The sequence below is a fragment of the Loxodonta africana genome, chromosome 19 (genome assembly GCF_030014295.1).
Source record: "Loxodonta africana isolate mLoxAfr1 chromosome 19, mLoxAfr1.hap2, whole genome shotgun sequence".
In the NCBI taxonomy this organism is placed as follows: Eukaryota; Metazoa; Chordata; class Mammalia; order Proboscidea; family Elephantidae; genus Loxodonta; species Loxodonta africana.
In genome coordinates this window covers 24361250-24382916 of record NC_087360.1, presented here as the reverse complement: position 1 = coordinate 24382916, position 21667 = coordinate 24361250, and the positions used below count along the sequence as shown (strand labels likewise).

The 21667-nt window shown below is 39.5% G+C and overlaps 1 protein-coding gene across 12 annotated transcripts in view; it reads right to left on the bottom strand.

Annotated features, from left to right (window-relative positions):
* The window catches only part of PRR14L (proline rich 14 like), an 86569-nt gene that overhangs the window by 20635 nt on the left and 44267 nt on the right, over window positions 1-21667 (bottom strand). For 10 of the 12 annotated variants that reach the window (XM_023559211.2, XM_023559207.2, XM_023559210.2 and 7 more), the window contains 4 exons: window positions 9300-14574; window positions 6717-6788; window positions 5928-6099; window positions 5273-5379 (listed from right to left, as the gene is read on the bottom strand). In XM_023559211.2, coding sequence (XP_023414979.2) covers window positions 5273-5379; window positions 5928-6099; window positions 6717-6788; window positions 9300-14574 — 5626 coding nt within the window. Of the gene's footprint in view, window positions 1-5272; window positions 5734-5927; window positions 6100-6716; window positions 6789-9299; window positions 14575-21667 lie in introns of those variants that run through there. The other 2 variants (XM_023559213.2, XM_010598721.3) reach the window with 2 other exon arrangements.

The window sequence follows — 21667 nt, the reverse complement described above, 5'->3', positions numbered from 1 at the left end:
ACACTGGTATATAAGCACTGTATATTTATTTAAAACTGCATGGCTGCATTATACTCTTTTGAGTGGATATGCCATAATTATGTAACCAGCCCTGTATTGAGAAATGTTTTTAATCTTTTCTCATTAAACCCAAAACCCATTGTCATGGAGTTGATTCCAACTCATGTCACTTCCTATATATGGATGTATATCTGTATGATAAATACTATTAGAATTACTGAATCAAAAAGTCTGTGCATTTATAATCTTGATAGCTATAGTCCATCATATAGGTTATACAAATTTACAATCCCACATGTGATGTATTAATACTTGGTTATCAAATGTTGTCTCTCTGCCAATTTGACTGGTGCAAACTAGTAGTAACTTAGACTATAGGTAGTTTGAGTTACAGCAACCCGCACTTAGGACTATCTGGGTTTTTTGGTACATCTTATCGTTAATAATATGTACTAATACGATGTTGCAGCATGTAATTTGATGTTATCGTTCTCAGACATTTACTTGCAGATGTTCAATGTTACGATTTACTCTTCAAAAACTGCCATATAGCAGGGACTAATGAACACCAAAAAAAAAAAAAAAAAGATATTTGACTTAGGTCAGAATCAACTTAGGATGCCATTGTCTGTACGGAACCCTGTTGTACATCAGGGACTGCCTGTAATTTTAATTTGTAATTATCTCACTATGGGTGATCATCTTTTTTTTCATATGTTTAAAGGCCATTTGTATCTTCTTATCTGTGCACTATCTATTCATATTGTTTGCTCATTCTGGTGTCAGGATTTTCATTTGTAGAAGCCGCGTATGTTTCTAAGTGTGTACACATACATGGATGTGTACATACAGATACATATCAAGAAATTAACCCTTTGGCATACAAGTTTGTGCTTTGATTTTTCTGTAATATATTTTTCCATCTTTATTTTATGGCTTCTGGAGTTTGTGTTAGCCACTTGAGCTAGAAAAAGGCACTTCCCATGGTTTCTTCAAATTCTCTTATGGTTTGATTTGTTTACATTTAAATCTGAGTCCTTTGGAATTTCTTCTAGTGATGCGTATGAGGTATAGATTCAACTTTATTCTTCTTAAAATGGCTACCCAGCTGTCTCAACACCATTTAACTAAATAATGCATCATTTTATCACTGATCTGAGATACCACCTTTGTTATATACTAAATTTCACTCTATATTTGTGTCTATTTCTAGACTTTCTATTCTGTTTTACTGATTTGTATATTTATGCTCTGGCATACTGTTTTAATTACTTAGGCTTCATATTTTAATATTTCTTATTACTAAAAAAAAAAAATTTTTTTTTTATTACTAGTACTCTCTTATTTCACTTCTTTTCTGAATTTTCCTGACTCTTCTTGCTTATTTTTCCATGTGAACTTTGTGATTGTGTTAAATATGTGCCTTTTCATTTATTCAAATCTCTTTTTGAAAGAACAGCTCTTGTTCAAGTGAACAATATGTTCAAACTTTTACTGTTTACTGGAATGTGCCAGTTTTAGTTTATTGCCTCTCTGCTCAAATTTTACCCTTTAGTACCTGCTTAGTGATACTGGACTGGATTCTTTAAGCATTTCACCTTTTCCCTGAATATGAGTTGTATCGGAAGTGAGCTCTGGAGGCGACGTGTAGGAGGAAGTGTGCTTCTTTTCTTGCTTCTGCAAGGTCCACTGACGTGTGTATGTGGGGTCATCTGGAGGTGCTCTGCCCTGGTGTGCAGCCAGAGCACACAGTCAGTCCCTCAGCAACCTCGCAACCTATGCCCTGTGACTACCTTGCTGCAGGTCTCCTGATACAGACACTGCACATTAGGACTTAAGCACACAGTGGCACCCCAACTCCCTGAAGATTGTTTCCCATGGCCCTCCTGAAGCAAACACCACATGCTTCACGCACCCATTGCTACCTAGGTAGTATCCCACCTCCCTCTGTGCACATACCCACCAACTTCAGCTCATTTGTGCCAAAAAGGCTATTGTTTCCTGCATGCCCAGTTTTGAACCAGCTCTGGCCTCAGCAACCCAGTTATCTATGGGCTGTAACCACAAATTCTAGAACCAAGTCTAAATCCCAACCTTGGGAAGGGATCAAGTTTATCCTTCCTTGAGTATTCTCCCGCAGTCCTAGGTACTCTTCAGAATTCTCTTTACCTCTTTATCTCTTCTATCATAGTTTAATACTTCTTTACATTACCTTTCTTTGTTTAAAATACTATATGGTTTCTGTCTCCTGATTGTACCCAGACTAATATACATAGTGTAAGGTAAAAACCCTAAGAGCTAAATAAGGTTGCCACTAAATACCCTAGACCAGTGGTCTTCATACCAGTATACCAGAAGACTTTCCAAAGAATAAAAGAAGACAGAGTTTTAAGAAAATCAATCTCTTGATTAATTTCCAAAAAGTGCTATCTGAGAAGTAGCCTCAACTCTCATGTAGGTTTCTCCATTCCCACAAATTCTATTGCAACAGCCCCTATCCATCCTGAATTCTATTTTGGTATATGAATCAAACGACTGATCTTCCTAAGCCCTCTGTGGTGATTGATGAAATCTCTGTAAACCTGCCTGCAGCTTGTGCCCCGCCTTATGCATATTTCTGTTAACAGAGATTCATGACTTTAGAAATGAGAGTATTTTGGCTGGTGTTAGGATTTTCTGATTCCAAATGTCTTGTGGAATGGGAGTGTCACAGTGAATTTGCCTCATTTGTTCCCAAATTATCATTAGATAATGCCTACTAAGGGAGAGATCCTGCAAAAAACAGCTCCAAACACTAAAAAAGCTTGTTCATGTATTTAATTGAACATAGTATTTTTTTCCAACCTGTTCTCAATTCTCAGTAACAAAATCATTACTAAGAAAGAAAAGCTCCACTTAATAGTTGATTCTTTTTTTTTTTTTTTTCAATGTAACTGAAGTATCTACTAGGACTATCAAATACTTCAAGATGAAGTGTTTAAATCCACAGATAAAATTTTTAGGTAATTTCCTTCAGTTAAGGTATGAACTTTAGCTTGTATAATTAAACATTTAATTCGATTACAGTAAAGTCTCATCTTATAAAATGCTATAATTTCCACCGCCTGTTAATAACAACGTTTTATGGTGAGCTGCCACGCCAGTTGATTCGTAGTGATACATTTTTCTCCTACATTAAATATAGCAGCAACCATGAAATTTACGTAAGATTTATTTCTGGTTTTTCTACATGATTCTTAATTGGTCCTAGAAGCCCAGTAACAGAGTTTGATTCATGTACACATATATACTTACTGAAGCAAGATATCATGTTATATATCAAACTCCTCACTTCATAATTTCTCATTTTAGCTATACATTACATTGCTTTATTATAAATTAAGTAATGAGAAATAGATTATATTGATTCAATAATTTATTTAAAAAGATAAATTAATTATATTACTTATATATGTTTTTAATTTTGACCTTATGGAATTCAGAACTCTACCTTATAAGGTGTGTTCCATAATTTATGTCTAAGTACCCTGCATAACTTTCTTCAAAATGCAAACTAACACATTTACTTGAATTGGACAGTAAAGTCAGACCTTTTCTGTCAGAGAGAAAGAATGATTTGGCTGACTGGCTTGAATAAAGATTGCCTTTGCCGATAAGTTATGTGGCAAGTATTTTCCATAAATTTAAAGCAATAAATCTGCGATTTTAAGGTTTTTTTTTAAAAAAAAAACAAACATATTCAAAATGATAAAAGCATTTTATTAAAAAATATTATAGGCAAAAAATTCAATGCAATTCTTACTTTTTCCAACCTCCTTTCAGAACATCAAATTAAATAAGGTAGCCTCTAAGTGAACGAGTAACAGATACATTTGTAGGCATTTGACATTTACTGGTACAAGCTTTTTGGAGCACTTCCCAGACATTGACACAGTGACTGCTACCAAGGCCTGGGCAACGTAACCTTTGCGAGTCAAGCCCTTTCCGATGCATTGCTTTGAAAAAAAAATTAAGTGATAAATCCATAAATATAATTTGATGATAAGCTATTCCGTGATTTTTTTTGGCATGTAACTTTTGAAAAAAGTGAAAGTACTGAATGACATTACTATATTAAAACTCTTTCCATTTCCAACTACTTATTTATATGACCCACGTTTTTAAAAAATTACACCTCCACACAAAGGCAAGATGGCATATAGCTGAACTTGAATCCTAGCTCATTCTAAGTACTCTTCAACCTTGGCCGGTGAACTGTTGTTAAAATGTCTTTTGAAAGACACATAGGATAGATGATTAAAATAATTACAAGGCAAAAATACATTATATTAGGGTAAAATCACGTGGGAGAAGCGGACAGCAATTGCCATCCTCATCATCACCATAATTAAGCAGTTATTGCATTCATGCTCTCTGTGAAGCACTATATAAAAGATCTAGTACACATTTTTTCTCAACTGGACTGTACAGCAATCCTGTTTTGGGGACTTCTCTTATTCACATTTTACAGCTAAGTTCTTAAAGCTCAGAAAAGTTAAATAACTACCCAGGGTTACTTAAGGGATCATTTGTAGGCTTCATCTGCCAACGAGAAATGAAGGTGTGAGATGAAAGTCTGTTTTTATAGTGTGTTCATGTGCTATACATAAATTGCAAAACTGGAATTGTACCACATATAATTTGGTGATCTGTTTTTTCTTTCTATCTCACTTTACAAAGTTAGCAATTCTCTATGTCATAAAAAAGAAATTTCTGAAACCTGAATTCCTAATGGCAATAAAATAGATCATAATGTGGATCTGGCATTTTCTAAAAAGCTAAACTTCTCTTCCTCATGCCATTTAGATCCTTTCCCAGCTCTGTATGCAAAGTGCTGGGAGCCGGGACACAAGAGCGAGGTAAAGCTTGTGCTAGACAGAAAACACGTGTGCCATGGGCAGACACTACAACCTAACACAGGTTTCTTAACCCCTGGCCCTCAGTATCCTCACCTACACGTGGGGTAACAACAGTACTTACCTTACAATGTTGTTGACAATGACTGAGATTACATATGCAACAGGCAAGCAAAATACCTGCATAGTCACCTCAATAAAAATTAAGAAAGCATTAAAACATCCTTGTACATTATATCTCTGGCCACATTACCAATTACTTCTTTGCAATAAATTCCTAGATGTATAGTAAACGGATCCAAGTATACGGTCATTATATTGGGCCAAACTATTTTCCGTGAAAGTTAAATTTAGTTCGGATTAGAGAAGGAGCTCACCTTTTGGGTCGAGGGAGGCCCATGGGGGTAAGGTTAGGGTCTGGCTTAGGAATAGTTTTCCGGATGCGAATCTGTGAGACTTTCTTTGGCCTCTTCTCTGGCTCAGCCTATTTTTAAGGGTTAAGAAGAAGGATTTCCAAGTTAAAAGACATTTTAAATATGTAAAGTCTTCTTCACACTCAAAGAAACCACCTCCTCAGTTTATAGATGATTCTATTAAGTAGACTATGATAAAGCTTCCCATCCTCCTGCCAACTGTGCATTCAGCAACTACTCCCCTTTATATGACTAAAACAAAACTGTACACTCAGTTGATATTGAGGTTATCAATATGAAAGTCTAACTGTTGGAGACAGCGGATGTTGCAAAACTGAAGAGCATTCACTCATCTGAATACACAAAGCGGCTCTTTGGTCCAATTCTCTATACACCGTTAAATGCTCTCTTCAAGCAAAAAGGATCTGAAACACAATAAAGATGAAAAAAATCTAGGGTATCCTTCAGTGGCCAATCAGAAACACTTCTTGCTTGGTCATCTCCAGTGCTCAGCTGCAGCTAATGGTGGTCTGGTAAAGACACTCAAGAGCTAGTCTCTGCCTATCACTGACACGGCCAGTGCCACAGTCACATTTCCCCACCAGCATTTTACAGGTACCTCTTTCTGCTCTGGATGGCTGCTCTGTGGTCGGGGGCACACTGCTGTCACGCCATCCAACTCATCAAATCCAGGAACCTGGAACTCAGAGGCTGAAAGCAGGAGCTTGCTGACAGCTGTTTCTGTTACCAAGCAAGACTTTGGTACCAAGGTAGGGAATGGAGGCTCAAGCCTAGCATTATGGAGAGAAAGACACAGAAGAAAAATATGAGAGGTGTCCACTTTCTATGTCCAGCATATTCAACTTCTTTATACACCCAACTAGGGCTAAAAGGTTTTCCTCTTTTTCAGGAATGGCATCTCCTGTCAACCTGTTTTCTATTCACTTCCAGAGCTAGTCTGGGTACATATGCAAAAAACTGCAAGAATGAGGTCAACATCTCACTGGTATAGAGCAGTTTTATAAGAAGAAATGTAAAAAGGAACAGGTTTTTTTTGGGGAAAAAGACATTTTGTGAACCAAACAAATGAATACTGCTCAGAGGAGAGGAGATCAATTCCATTCAGGGAATGAAGTTGGCTAAATGACCAAGATGCGAGGGGACTTCTGGAGCAATGAGCGGGCTGGAGATTTTGACTGTTTTTTATAAGTGGTATTGTTCACATATCCCTAGTTGCTAGCTGTAATGAACACGTCCGAATCTCAGAGATGTTCATCTAAGAGACGTGGCCCAGGTTTCAGAGGACAAAAAGTCAGGGTTGTGCCATCCCTGCCCACACTGTGTGCTTTGTCTCTCATACACAAACATTTGCCGAACGCTCGTGTGCCAGGTGCCATAGGAGGCTTACCTCATCTCACTGCCTCTGGTGCTATATGCAGCTTCCATGCCTGGAAGAGGCACATATGGTAACATGTTGTGGCTGAGGTGAAGCAAAAGTACAAAAGCAACAGGTAAGCGCAGTGGAACAACAGAAAAGGTTCTGATGCCATTTCAAGTACTTAGCACACGATTATTTCATTAGAACCAGAGGAAGATAAGAAATTTCAGTTACCCAGGAAGATGAAAACCTCTCAGCCATGAGAATCATGTGCCCATTAATGAACAGAGACAGGCTGACAGTAAGATTATTTTCTAATTTAAATGGAAAAAACGTAGAGAGAAAAATAACAAGGGGACAGTAAGAGAAAAGAGAACAGGAATGATTTTGAGTCTTATCCTTCTAATCAAGTTGGTGAACATTTATGTTAAAGATTTTTAAAAACAGAATTTAAATATAAAATATACTACTCAGCTCTGTATTTATTATAATAAAACTCACTAGTTTCTACAGTCTTAAAAAATTCTTAAAGATTCTTTGAAGAAAGGTGCACGTAAAACAAGGCTACGTAGAAGCTAACTGTTAACAGGGTTGGTTCTTTCATAATTAAGCTATTATTTTTTATAAATGAATTCTGGAGAGCTTTTTGTGCCTCTCAAAGTAAAGCCTGCATCAATTTCTACTGAACCTAGAACACAGTACAGGTTTACCTAACAGAGCCATACAATCCATTTCCTCTAAGAAGTAAGAGAGGTTTGTTTAATGGCTAGGAAAAGAACAGATCATTCAGATTTTGAGGATAATGCTACACAACAATGCAGAATTCCCTGAGGAGTACTGATAAAGCAGAGAGAGGCAGGGTGCAATTCTGGGAAGGGAAATGAGGAATCAGGAGATCTGGGTTCTAGTTCTAGTTCTAGCTCATCTGAAACACTAGCCATCTGAGTGATACAGGTTAGAAAAAACCTGCAGGTGCCTTAGCCTCGTCACTTCTATAAAAATCAAGTCTCACTTCTGGGGGTAATTTTACCAGTTTACCATGCTGGACAATATTCCCAAGTGTGCTTAGGAAAACAGCAGACTTCCTAAACTCTAAGCCCACACCCATGGTGTTAGAGCACTTTTAGAGCCAATGAGAGGGACAAGCCCCTATAACCAGCAGTCCTCCACTTTCCATTTAAATTCAAATAAAATAAAAGGTCCGGCTAGGGAGTAAGAAGAAGGAGAAAATATTCCACACTAGGAAACAGAAAAGTCAGGGGGGAAAGAGCTCTAAAAGAAGAAAAAGGGCCAAAGGGATACACCTTTATGGGGTGAAATGACTAACTACCCTCTGACTGACCTAAGGAGTAAACATATATTAAGGAAGGTAACACAATTTAAAGCAGTTTGTCACAGACACAGCGCATAGAACAGATATGACATTTCAGGGGCATACTAACAAACTAAGCAATGAAGGCAGTACCGTCATTTAAAGCAATGATTTGTTCTAAGGCATATTCATGGTTAGACTATATGAAGTGGACATTTTTCTACTAACTATAGGACAAGTACTTATAGCAGTGATTCATCTTTCAATTTCGGTCAGCAGTGTTCGAGCTCTGAGCTGTTTTTGAACCCAAGATACTCAGGAACCATACAATATGCACTGGCAGCTTTATAATGACACAGTATTATTCTGCATAAGAGACCTCTCAGATACGCCAAGAGCAAGGCTTCACCCAGGCTATTTGGAATTTTAAGGTTTTTGGAGGTTGGTGAATTTTTATATAACAGCAATACCAAACCAAACCCATTGCCACTGAGCTGATTCTGACACATAGTGTCCCTACAGGACACGGTAAAACTGCCCCATAAGGTTTCCAAGGAGCAGGTGGTAGATTTGAATTGCTGACCTTTTGGTTGGCAGCCAAGCTCTTAACCAGTGCACCACCAGGGCTCACAATAGCAACAGAAAGTGCAAATTTAAAAAAATTTTCAAGTTTCTGTTTATCCAGAGGATTACCAACAGGATTCATCTACTATGTCTAAAGCAGCTCTTTAAGATTTCCTAAGACCGGTAATTTAACTCTCAAATTATTTTTCTTCTCTTATTTTTAAGCAGGAGGTAATAATTGGTGAAATTATTTTCAGTGGCCACATCACAATAACTCCTTGCCGGTTCACTTAAAATTCTGTAACTAAGTATTTTGTATCTTTTACATGTCAAACAATGAGTTAGCTGCTGGCTGTATAATACTTCTTAAACAATAGCTATGAACCGTTACTTTCACTATTTATATATAGAGCCTTAAGCTTGTACTGGGTGTTTGTTCTTTGCAGAGTGGAGGCAAGAAAAGAAAATGAAATTCAAGAGACTTGGTGGTTTGAAGAATGAAATAGACAAAGAAATGGTACAAAACACAGGAGGAGATTCTGCAGGAAAATCAGAAGGGTCTACACTTAATTAATGTTTCATTTTCCCAGCAGAGACTTGGCAAGGCAACTAGAAAATGCAGGCACAGGGAGCACCCTGAATAACCTTGCGTTTCCAGCAGTGTTCAAACCCCTCTCCTCTCCTGGGTGGAAGGAAGCAAACATAAAGCATTTGGAAGAACAGGGGACAAACTTTACCTGCTTGTTGTGCCCAGGCTTGGCTGCAGGCTTGGCTGCCACTTGCTGTGACTGGAATGAAGAGCAGAAATTTCGAGGGGGCAGGTAGAAGGACCATGCTGGCTCCAAATGGACAGCACCCTACCCACTGAGTAGGGCAGAGAACAGAAGACTTTGTCTGCTATGGATGCTGGAGGCTTTAATCCTTTCAAGCCCTGTGTAAACTGTGTCATGAAGAGCCTCTGTATGGTAGGCATGTGGTTAGAGAAGCTCCATTTTTTTGTCCAGATCCGGTAACATCCAGGGGAACAAAGTGCTAGCAGCGTTTGAAGGCCGAGGACAGAGAAACCTGCTCTGGTCTGGACTGTGGCTGTGCCGCCAGAGTCTTGGACAGGAACTGGAGGGGCCTGGGAGTGGGCCTGACTCTGGAGGTCAGTGTCTTCCCTGAATGTGGCCGTCCCAGAACCGCTATGTGAGAAGAAGAAAGAAAAGGTCCACTTGGGAGGTCGAGATGGGCACCTGGGGGCCTCTCCTAAGGCAAGCCTTGCTGGAGCACAGTGCTCGGGGAAAGTCTTAAAGGCCTCAGCCATGCAATCTGAGCCTGAGTTCATGTGAAAGGATACCGGAAAGATTTCCGTACCAAACAGCAGAGATGGCATCTTGTTGCTCAGATCTATGAAGCTCATTTTGATGGCTTCAAGAGGATAAAGTGCCACGGGCTTATTGTTAGGCTTCTTATCCCATCTACTAGCTGCCAAATATGGATTCAGCTGCATTGTATTATATGAAAATCCATCCAGAAATCTTTTATATCTGAGCCGCTTGTAGCTTTTAGCCACTGGAAGGAGTTCAGAGGAACAATGCCAATATCTCGATTTCTGGGTCTTTGTGATGGGGACCAGTTTACATGCGAGGATGGACAGCTTGGTTAGTAACGCTGATTCTTTGGTAGGCTTCCTGAAGTTCAGGCTCCTCAAAACCTGGCACGGAGCACCCCTCTGCTTTGGTATGTGGCTAGTTGAGCTCCTGGGTGTTACTGTTTCGGATTCCAATTGTACAGATACAGACACTGCACATGAACTGAGAAGTCTGGGTTCTTTTGTGGGGATGGTTTCTGAGGAGCTCTTTAAAAACGTGGAGCTGCCAATTTTACTTACTTTTCTTCCCACCATGACTTGATCCTGACAGGAAGCTCTTTTACATGTTCGATGGGGCTGCTTCTTTAAGGGAAGCACTCTTTTCTGACGTGAAGTGTTCTCAAAGGCACCGTGTATTTCATCACACCCAGCACAGCGGGGGTTTTGTGCTTTCTGGGGGACACCAGGAAGGCAATGGCCTGCGGGCAACTTGAAGTCCTTCTTCAATGGATGATACAAGCTTTCCATCTCTGGGTCTTTTAACTTCTGAGAACATGCTGCGATGTCACCCCCGGGCAGCTTTGCTAGGGGGATTTCCTTCATCATGGTGAACTCATTCTTGTAATCCTTAGATGAGCCCCTATTTTGCACCTCATCAGACAACATATGAGATGATATGCATTGTTCCAATACAGGATGCGCTCCTTTTAGACATAAATGTTTCTCTTCCTTTGGCAACGAGTTTTCTAAAACCTTCTGGCTGTGTTGTTCTTCGGCATCAACAAGTATTCTGTTGCATTTAAAGTGGGTCTGAGAAATCTTGCTCTTATTATCAATATCACCATCTTCTCCAGTCATCATCTCTTTTGATTTCTCCCCAATAATGAAGTGACCCAGTGGTCCCCTCCAGTGTTCTTTGATTTCTTCTCTTTTCACTTTAGCTTCTGTTCCCAATGTCAAAGGCAAGTGTCTAACACTGGCATTCTCATCAGGGTGACAAACTTCTGACATACCCTTTTTTACACTGATGTATATACTGGCTCTTTCACTAGGACTGCTCATATCCCTTGGTGCTCCTTCCTTCACCTCAGGCAGGACTATGCAGTCCTTTACATTTTCACAAAGTATTTCACCATCTTTTGGTTTAAAAACATTTTTTGGGTGAGTTTCTCCACCCAAGGTATTATTAACATTAGTTTCTGAATTTTCTTGAAAAGACAGATATGAAGGTAGTCTCTCAATGGAGCGCAGGTCCCCTTGGCGGGGAGAGTTCTCATCTTGGTATCTAGAACATATCAACTCTTTTGGAGAAATTCCAAAGGAATTTTCCTTCCCAAACTCAGAATTTATTTCTAGTCTTGATCCTTTATCCACTGCTTGTGGTTCTCTCAGAGATGCTCCTTTAACTTGCTGTTCATGATGAATACAATTTAAAGACACATTTGCTCTACCTAACACTCTTACATCCGGTTCATGATCTGCAGCAGACTCTGCCTCATGGGCACAAGAATCTGTACACAAGTCCATTTCACAATCTTTTAAAGATCTGCATACTTTCTCTTCACATGGTTTTTTTATTTCAAGAGATTCCACTGTACAGGTAGTAGCATCAGGGAAATCTGAGTTCTGGTCAATCATTCTTGTAAATCCAGCATTCAGCTCTTCTCTCTGAGATGGGGCACTCCTTGAGCTTTCAGGTAATGCTGGTTTATCTTGCCCTGCACTGCTATCAAGTGCACTACATGCCTTTCTGTCCAGCACTCCTTCTGCAGGCTTACTGCTACAGTTTGTGCAGACAGTGTCTACCACGTTGTCTGAGGAGTCTTCACAGGCACGAATATTCTCAAAGTCTTTAAAATCATCTTTCTTTGGACTACCACGAGAGGGTGGGTTATTATTGCCTGAACAAGTAATCAGATCCTTTTGGTTGTGGCTTAGTTCTCTGTTGGGCTCTATGACACTCTTTCTCTCGTCACTATCTTTTGTCTCCTTAGCTGGTTTATCTTCACTTCTCCATTCATCTGGTCTGTTTAGGTTACTCTGGCAGTCAAGGACTTCATCTGTCTGAGGTTCTTCTGCCTGGATTTTGCTTTTAAAACTGGAGGACATAACATTAGGAGACTGGTCCAACAATTTTTCAGGACTTGGAATGTTTGCAGATTGGTTTAGTCCTTGTGAAACATAATCAGAGATGTCATACTTACAAAATACAGTCTCTTTGGGTAAATCCTGTCCCTTTCCTTCTAGCCCTTCCTTACTGTGTTTGATGTGACTGGGGATACAAATGGTTTTGATTGGGGCTCCATTACTTAATGTGCCTACTGTCATTTCCTTTCTGATCTGATCTTCTTGAAGGCTATCTTTAATTTCTCTCCCATCAAGTTCACCTTCCTCTGATGTATAATTCACTTTGCAGGCGCTACTGTTCATGGAGTTTTCAATTCCTTGGGAGTGGTGATTGCTGTGCTGACATGCATTCTCACATTTTGTTATCAAAGGCTTTGCAACTTCCAGGATGATTTTGCTAGACTCAAAATTAGTACAAGCAGGACAGATGCCCTCTTCTGATGCATTTTTACTTACACAATGGCTGCTGGTTTTATCCTGAGAATGAACATTTTGACATTCCATGAAAGACACTTCTTGAGGAAAGCCAGGTGCTTCATTCTTACTTGAAAGAAGCCTGAAATGCAGGTCTTCTATTCCTGAATCAGCCACTTGTTTGTTTCTTTCCAGGCTTCCTAGTTTGATGCTTAACTTTGAACTGTTTGAAGAAGCATCACAGGTTTTGTCACCTGGTGGAGAGATGTCTTTCATTCTAGTCTTAATGGGAACGGTCTGGGTATTAGCAATGATGTCTGCTGCAACCTCAAATGGATAGTGATGACTCTGTTGGAAATCCTCACGTCTTGCTCTAAGCATCTCTTTGTTTATATTTAGTAAGGAGTCAGATGGCAACTTCACGTGGTCTTGAGAATTAAGGGACACTTGTTGATTTAAAACACATTCACTTTCTACTTTGTTTACAACTAGTTCATCAGTACAAGAAAGTTCATTTACTTCACAAGCAATGCTCTGTTCATCTAAACGTGGAATATCATCATGTGAGTTCTGTATAGTTTTTTCTGACTCAGGTCTGCAATCCCATTCTAGGGGTGGTGGTAACTGAACAGTACCATATTTGGGTTTTGACACTTCATTTATAGGAATTATCTGGTCCTCTGGCATTGTATTCACAAGGGATTTTCTTTTAAACAGAAACCCACTACATGATCTTTCATTTAACTGGGTGTTGTTTTCCAGACTCCTCTGGATATTGACTAAGGAGTCTGAATCTTTACTGTAAATCTTTTCATTTAATATCCTGGGATCTGTAGTGGTTGTTCGTTCTGGCTTTTCAATTTGCATCAATGAGGAAAAATTGTTTTCTTCATAGTGTTTGCCTGAATGATTAATATTAGCAAATGTTTCTGTATGGTCCTCACAGTTTATGAAGCTTCCTTGAATGTCTGAAGTCATTTTCAAATTATTTTCTTTTAACATTACTTTTGTGGCTTCAGTAGAAGAACCGGGCATTAAAGAATAAAGGCTTTCCGTATGGATACGGCCTTGAATGTAATAGTTATCATTGATATTTTCCTTTGGAGAGTCAACAATCTCTTTTTCACCAGAATAGCCAGAACAATGTCCACTAGCATCCTCTTCTGGCTGAGCAGGATTAAAAGGAGAGAGTTCTCCCCTTTCACTCCCAGGGCTCAAACGCTGTTTTTCATTTTCCTCTCTGGAAGCCAAGTTCTTGCTTTGGTCATCCTGATCCAAATAGGAAGTGTCTGTCTTTTCAGTAGATCTCTTAATCAAGCCACCACCTTTTGAACCACATTCTTCCAGGGATGTTGTTCTGGATTCTACATTAGACAAGCTTGATGTGAAATATGAAACTTTATAATTTTCTTCCAAGGGTTCTGCAACAACTACGCTTCTCGTGTGCATGGGGCGGTCATGAGCAGAACTGTGTTTTTCATTACAGTGGACAAGAATCTGTTGGTGATTGTCATCTGCTTCACAGACAAGGTTTAATTTACATAACTCTTCCTTTCCATTGTCCACTTTGGAAATGGCACTGTTCCCTGGTAATAATGACAATGAAGAAGGACAAAGTTTTAATTCTTCATGTTCTTTTTCTTTAGAAGTTGCTTCTGTTAATCCAGAGTCCACAAAGGTTAAAGGCTCTAGGGAAACTAACGTGCTGGTTTCTAAAACTTCACCACTGGTCATGATTTTGTCTACTTCTGGGTATTCACTGCACCCAGTGGAGAGACCTTTACTCAAGTTGCCATGCCTGTGTCCTTCAGTATTATCCATCTTAGCCTCATTGACCTTCATACCTTGTACTTTTTCAATGGATTTTAGTAGAGTTTCAGTTGTAATCTGTACATTTCCTAACGCACAAGAGAAAGAAATCAAAATCAGTATGCACTGCATAAAGAAAAAAAATTTGATCTTCATGAATTTAATCACGCAACCAATAGCAGTGTTATGGACTGAATTGTGTCTCCCAAAGACCTGTTGTAATATAAATCCTAAGCTCTATGCCTGTGGTTATAATACCATTTGGGAATGGGTTAATGAGACAGGATTAGTGTAGGGTATATCCTGGCTCAATTTCTTTTGAGATATAAAAGAGGTTAAGTGCAAGCCAGCAAAGAGACTGGGGAAGAAAGATGCCAAGCCACATGAAGACTGCCCAGCAGCAGAAGCTCTGAAGAGACAAGGACCAAAAAGCCTTCCCCTAAAGCTGGCACCCTGAATTCAGACTTCTAGCCTCTTAAACTGTGAGAAAATAGTTTGTTTTTTAAAGCCACACACTTGTGTATTTCTGTTATAGCAGAACTAGATAACTAAGACTAGCAGCAGCAACAAAAAAACCCAACTCAAAAAAAGAATTGCAGCATTAGTGCACTATTATCATTGGTTTTGCTCTCTGTTGCAAAATAGGAAAGATGGCCAGAAGTGTGTCTGGAAGAAACAGATAATTTTAAACAAATGGCTTTCCCTAAATGTTACTTACTTAGCACATTCATAGATAAGTGCTGGACAACTAAATACAACATGGAGACATACGCCTAGCTCAGAGTCGTGAAGAAGCTTGCATTCTAAAATAGAGAAGAATCTCAACAGAGCAGCTTACATTATTAGAAAACCACTTTATTATTACTTGAGCTTAGACAAGGCATATATAAAAGTACCTCTTTGAAAAAGAACATTTACTCATAAAACCTAATATAAAAGAGATTAATCTGTAAGTTTAGAATTAGTCTTGAACCCAATTACCTGCAATAACCACAAGACTGTTCACGAGCTGATAATTATTGTTTGAAATTTTCCATAAGGAAACATTAAAAAACAAACAAAACTGTCTAAGCAGACTACAAATGCAATTCATAAAGGGGTTTTACTGTACAGTTTCTCTGAAATCCTAGGTATAGATGCAGTATAAAGAAGTTCCCCAAGCTTGTTAAGTTATACACAGAGGAAAATACTTCTGACCCTTCCCCCCTTTTTAAATTTTTATTGTGCTTTAAGTGACAGTTTACAAATCAAGTTAGTCTCTCATACAAAAATTTATATATACCTTGCTATACACTCCTAAGCTGCTCTCCTAACGAGACAGCACACTCCCCTCCTCTCCACCCTGCACTTCCCGTGTCCATTCAGTCAGCTTCTGTCCCCCTCTGCCTTCTCATCTCCCCTCCAGACAGGAGCTGACCACATAGTCTCAGGTGTCTACTTGAGCCAAGAAGCTCACTCCTCACTAGTATCATTTTCTATCTTATAGTCCAGTCCAATCCCTGTCTGAAGAGTTGGCTTTGGGAATGGTCCCTGTCTTGGGGTAATAGAAAGTCTGGGGACCATGACCCCCGGGGTCCTTCTAGCCTCAGTCAGACCATTAAGTCTGGTCTTTTTACGAGAATTTGAGGTCTGCATCCCACTGCTCTCCTGTTTCATCACGCATTCTCTGTTGTGTTCCCTGTCAGGGCAGTCATCGGCTGTAGCCGGGCACCATCTAGTTCTTCTGGTCAGGCTGATGTAGTCTCTGATTTATGTGGCCCTTTCTGTCTCTTGGGCTCATAATTACCTTGTGTCTTTCCCCTTTAAGAAAACAAACCCAAAGCTATATATTTATACACACACACAAACATATACACATGCATTTAAGCATGGAGACCCTAAGTGGCACAAATGGTTAAGCACTTCACTACTAGCCAAAAGATGGCAGTTGGAACCCACCCAGAGGAGCCCTGGAGGGCAAGCCTGGTGACCTGCTTTTGAAAGGCCACAGCCTTGAAAACCGCTATGGAGTAATTCTACTCTGCACACGTATGGTCGCCATGAGTCAGAACTGGCTGAATGGTAAATATGTAACGGGACACCTGAGTTAAACAGATAAGCTAGCAAAAATTACTATCACTTTCTTTATGCTCCATCCATTCTGCATAACTTGTGTTGTTGTTAGGTGCCGTCAAGTCGATTCCAACTCATAAATAACTACCCTACGTATGACAGAACGAAAAACTGCCGGGTCCTGCACCATCCTCACAATTGTTGCTATGTTTGAGCCCACTGTTACAGCCACTGTGTCACTCCACCTTGTTGAGGGGTTTCTTCTTTTTCACTGACCCTCTATTTTACCAAGCATGATATCCTTCCCCAGGAGACTGGTCCTTCCTGATAACATGTCCAAAGTGTGTGAGACAAAGTCACACCATGCTTGCTTCCGAGGAACATTCTGGATTGTACTTCTTCCAAGACAGATTTGTTTGTCCTTCTGGAAGCCTGTGGTATATTCAGTATTCTTTGCCAACACCATAATTCAAAGGCGTCAATTTTTTGGTCTTCCTTATTCATTATCCAGCTCTCACATGCATTATGAGGTGATTGAAGACCATGGCTTGGGTCAGGCTCACCTTCAGTTTTCAAGCTGACATCTTCACTTTTTAACACTTCAAAAAGGTCTTTTGCAGGAGATTTGCCCAATGCAAAAAGTGGTTTGATTTCCCGACTGCTGCTTCCATGGGTGTTGACTGTGGATTCAAATAAAACGAAATCCTTGACAACATCAATCTTTTCTCCATTTATCACGATATTGTTTATTGGTCCAGTCGAGAGGATTTCTGTTTTCTTTCTGCTGAGTTGTAATTCATACTGAAGGCTGTGTGGCCTTTGATCTTCATCAATAAGTGTTTCAAGTCCTCTTCATTTTCAGCAAGCAAGGCTGTGTCATATGCATGCTGCAGGTGTTAATGAGTCTTCCTCCAATCCCGATGCTGTGTTCTTCTTCATACAGTCCACCTTCTTGGATTATCTGCCCAGCATACAGACTGATAAGGTATGGTGAAAGGATACAACCCTGATGCAGCACACCTTTCCTGACTTTAAACCATGCTGCATGCCCTTGTTCTGTTTTAATGACTGCCTCTTGGTCTATGTACAGGTCCCTTATGAGCACAATTAAGTGTTCTGGAATTCCATTCTTTGCAATGTTACCCATAATTTGTTATGATCCACACAGTTGAATGCCTTTGCATAGTCAATAAAACACAGGTAAACATCTTTCTGGTATTCTCTGCTTTCAGCCAGGGCCCATCTGACACCAGCAATAATATCCCTTGTTCTAGGTCCTCTTCTGAATCTGGCTTGAATTTTTCTGGCAGTTCCCCGTCAATGTACCGCTGTAATCGCTTCTGAACTTTCTTCAGCAAAATGCACTTGTGTGTGATATTAATGATATTGTTTGATAATTTCTGCATTCTGTTGGATCTCCTTTCTTTGGAATGGGTACAAATATGGATCTCTTTCAGTTGGTTGGCCAGATACCTTACAAATTTCTCGGCATAGCCAAGTGAGCAGTTCCAGCGTTGCATCCATTTGCTAAAACATCTCAATTGGTATTCCGTCAACACCTGGAGCCTTTTTTTTCGCCAATACCTTCAGTGCAGCTTGGGTATAACTTTTAGTCATACATAATTTTTGGTCCCAAGCACATGAGAAGGTAGCAAATTTTTATGGGAAGGTTCTTTCCACTTCCATTCCTTAAAAAATGATGTAATCTGCTGAATAGTGGGTAGATTTTTTAAAATTAAAGTTTCACTTAATTTTGTAAGCCTTTCTTGCCCCCCAAAAAACCATGTCCATGGCTCAGTAAACTATAATGGCAGCTTGACATGCTACTGCTCATTCTTATAGATATTGCTGAACAATGCTGCCTTTAAAATGACTTACTAAAACCACTTGCAAAGCATGAATGCATATATCTTAATTGTTCTCGCAGACGATTTCTTTCTTTGTAAAAAAAAATAACAAAGAATTTTCATTGTACAACTACTCCACTCTTGGCCCTTCTTCCTTTGCAGTGGTGAGATCCTCTCTCTGCTCTGGAATTGGCTCTCGTGTAAGCCTAGCAGGATGGCAAAACTGACCAATCTCCTTGTTAGGCCACCATTACCCTATCTGCACAGTCCTTTTTTTTACTCAATCACTTGGGTGGGAGTTACAAGACCATGGTGAGAAGGCTACACAAAAGCAATCCATCACACCGCAAACCCCCAAAACTATTTTCCTGAGATAACCTTTAAACCTTAAACCAAAAATATCCCCTGAAGTGTTCTTAAAATCAAACAACAGTTTGGCTTAACTACTAAAAAATATCTGCCTTGAATATTGTGTTCTTTTAAGAACTATCGCTTGGCTGCTAACCAAAAGGTCGGCAGTTCGAATCCACCAGCCGCTCCTTAGAAACTCTATGGGGCAGTTCTACTCTGTCCTATAGGCCACTTTGAGTCAGAATTGACTCAGCGTTAACGAGGACAGTATATGGGATCATACTGACAACAGCAACTCGAAAGATTAGATGAGAAACTTAGGAGGCAATTAATGGGAGAGGAACAATTCAGAAAAGGAGGATGAGAATGGTTACACGACTTGAATGTAATCAACATCACTGGATTGTACATACAGAAATTGTTAAATTGGTATACGTTCTGCTATATATATTCTCAACAATAAAAAAATAAAATGAATTATAAACAACCAAACAAACAACCCAAAAAAGGCTGTGGAACACTGACCTGTTCTTTATCTGTAAAGTGGGGTACAAGATGATACCTACTTCATAGGGTTTTTGTAAAAATTAAATGAATGAATAATATTTGTAAAGTTCTTAGAAACACCAGAATCCATGCTGTTACTGACAGCTGTTATTATTCCTTCAGGCCTCTCCTTTCTTGCACACCATCTCTAAAGGATTTGTAATACCGTTTCTCAATTATTTGTGTAATGTATCACTTCCATGAGACCCAATACTATTTGAGAACAGAAAACAAATTTTAATGATCACTGAGGGCTCAGCATCTGCCACTGCTGCTGGCACATGGTAATGTACATAAATGTTGGCTGAATTAAGATTGAGAAAGTTGCTAGAAGTATTAGGTATACACTACTAAAAACTAACTAACCTAGTGCCGTTGAGTCAATTCCGACTCAGTGACCCTACAGGACAGAGTAGAAAGGGGTGAAATATATTTTGTTTTGAGGTACAAACTCATTTTAGGAGCACAGGAGTTTCACAACCACAGCTAAAGATCCTGTTTTTTCTGTGTGCAACTGAGTTGATTTTGACTCATAGTGACCCTACAGGACAGGGTAGAACTGCCCCACAGGGTTTCCAAAGCTATAAATCTTTACGGAAGCAGACCACTATATCTTTCTCCCATGGGAATGGCTGGTGGGTAGGAATCATTGACATTTTGGTCAAACACTTCACCACTGCACTACCAGGGCTCCTTCCACGGACTTCTAGCTTCATAATAATTTTAAAAGTCCATACATTTGTAGACATTGATAAGCTTATTTTAAAATACATGTAAAAATGCAAGGGACCCACAATAACCAAAACAATCTTGAAAAAGAGCAAAGTTGGCAGACTCACACTTTCCAATTTCAACATTTACTACAAAATTACAGTAATCAAGACAGTGTGGTACTGGTATAATGACAGATATATGGATCAATGAAAGAGAATTGAGAGTTCGGAAACAAACCCTAACAGTTATGGTCAATCAATTGATTTCTGGAAACGTAACCAAGACAATTCAACGAAGAAAGAATAGTCTTTTCAACAAATGGTATGGGGACAACTGGATATCCACAAACAAAAGAAGAAATTCAGTACCTACCTCACATTATACACAAAAATTAACTTAAAAAAAGTGGATCACAGGGAGTGGAAAGCCTAAATATGCATTTGGGGGTGGGGAGAAGCACAGGGAAGGAGCAACAGTGAGGAAAACTGCCACTGTGTCTCACTGTGAGCAGAGGCAGGACTGTACTAGGACCTGGATCCATATAGAAAGCTGAGGGAACTATCCATCAGCCAGGGTGAGAGGCATATCAAACAGGCAGCCCACAGGGAACCAGCTGGCTCCCCACCCAACAACCAGGCACTACAGAACAGCCTGGTCAGTGTCACCTATGCAAAAAGGACACACAACACTACCTGCTGCCTCAGGAAAACAACCACCCACCCCCACAAACAATATGAAGAAATCCTGCCCCATGTCGCAGCCACCTCATGAAGGCCACACACCAGCACACAGGCCACGGAGGGAAGCTCATAGTCCAGTGATATCAGCCACTGCCGCGAGGGCCTGTCACAAAACCACAGGAGATTCTAAGAGGCAGCTACTAAAAACTTTAAATTTTCTAATGCTTAAGATCTGTGGAACCAGAGTAAAACTTTCTATCAACAAGGGAAATACCTGAGGCCCTGCCACAGAAGAGGGGAGAAGGTATACACGGAACAGCTGAGTCAGTGCTATAAGAACCAAAGGGCCACAGCGCCCTTTAGTGGAGCTTATGAGCAGAAGATGGAAATAAAGGGGATGGGAGATAGTCTCTACAAATAGAGAAGATTCTGAATTCCAGATTATCACAGTAAGATTTTCAAATGTCCTATGTTCAACAAAAAATTATAAAACATACAAGATCACGGCAGAAAATGGCCCAATCAAAAGAAAACCAAGAAAATGCAGAAATTAGTCCAATGGAGGCCAGGTTAATGGGAGAAACACAGGACCTGCAGACAACAACGTTGAATATGTTCAAAGAAAGCAAAGAACACACCAAAAACCAACTAATGAAGATTAGGAAACAAAATGAGAAACTCAATAAGGAGACTGAAAACATTAAAAAGTGAGAGAGAAATATTGGAATTGAATAACAAACTAACTGAGAAAACGCAAGAGAAGGTTTCAACAATAGATTTGGGCAGAGTAAGACAGAATAAATGAACTAGAAAGACAGCATAACTGAACTCACCAAGTCTCAAGAGAAACAAAATAAAAGAACAAAGAAAAGTGAACAAAACCAAATGGAATTGTGGAATTCAAGAAAGAAATACAACAGTAAGATTTTCGGAATTCCAGAACAACAGTACAGTAAAAAACATAGAATTTTCCAAGAGATAATGACAGAGAA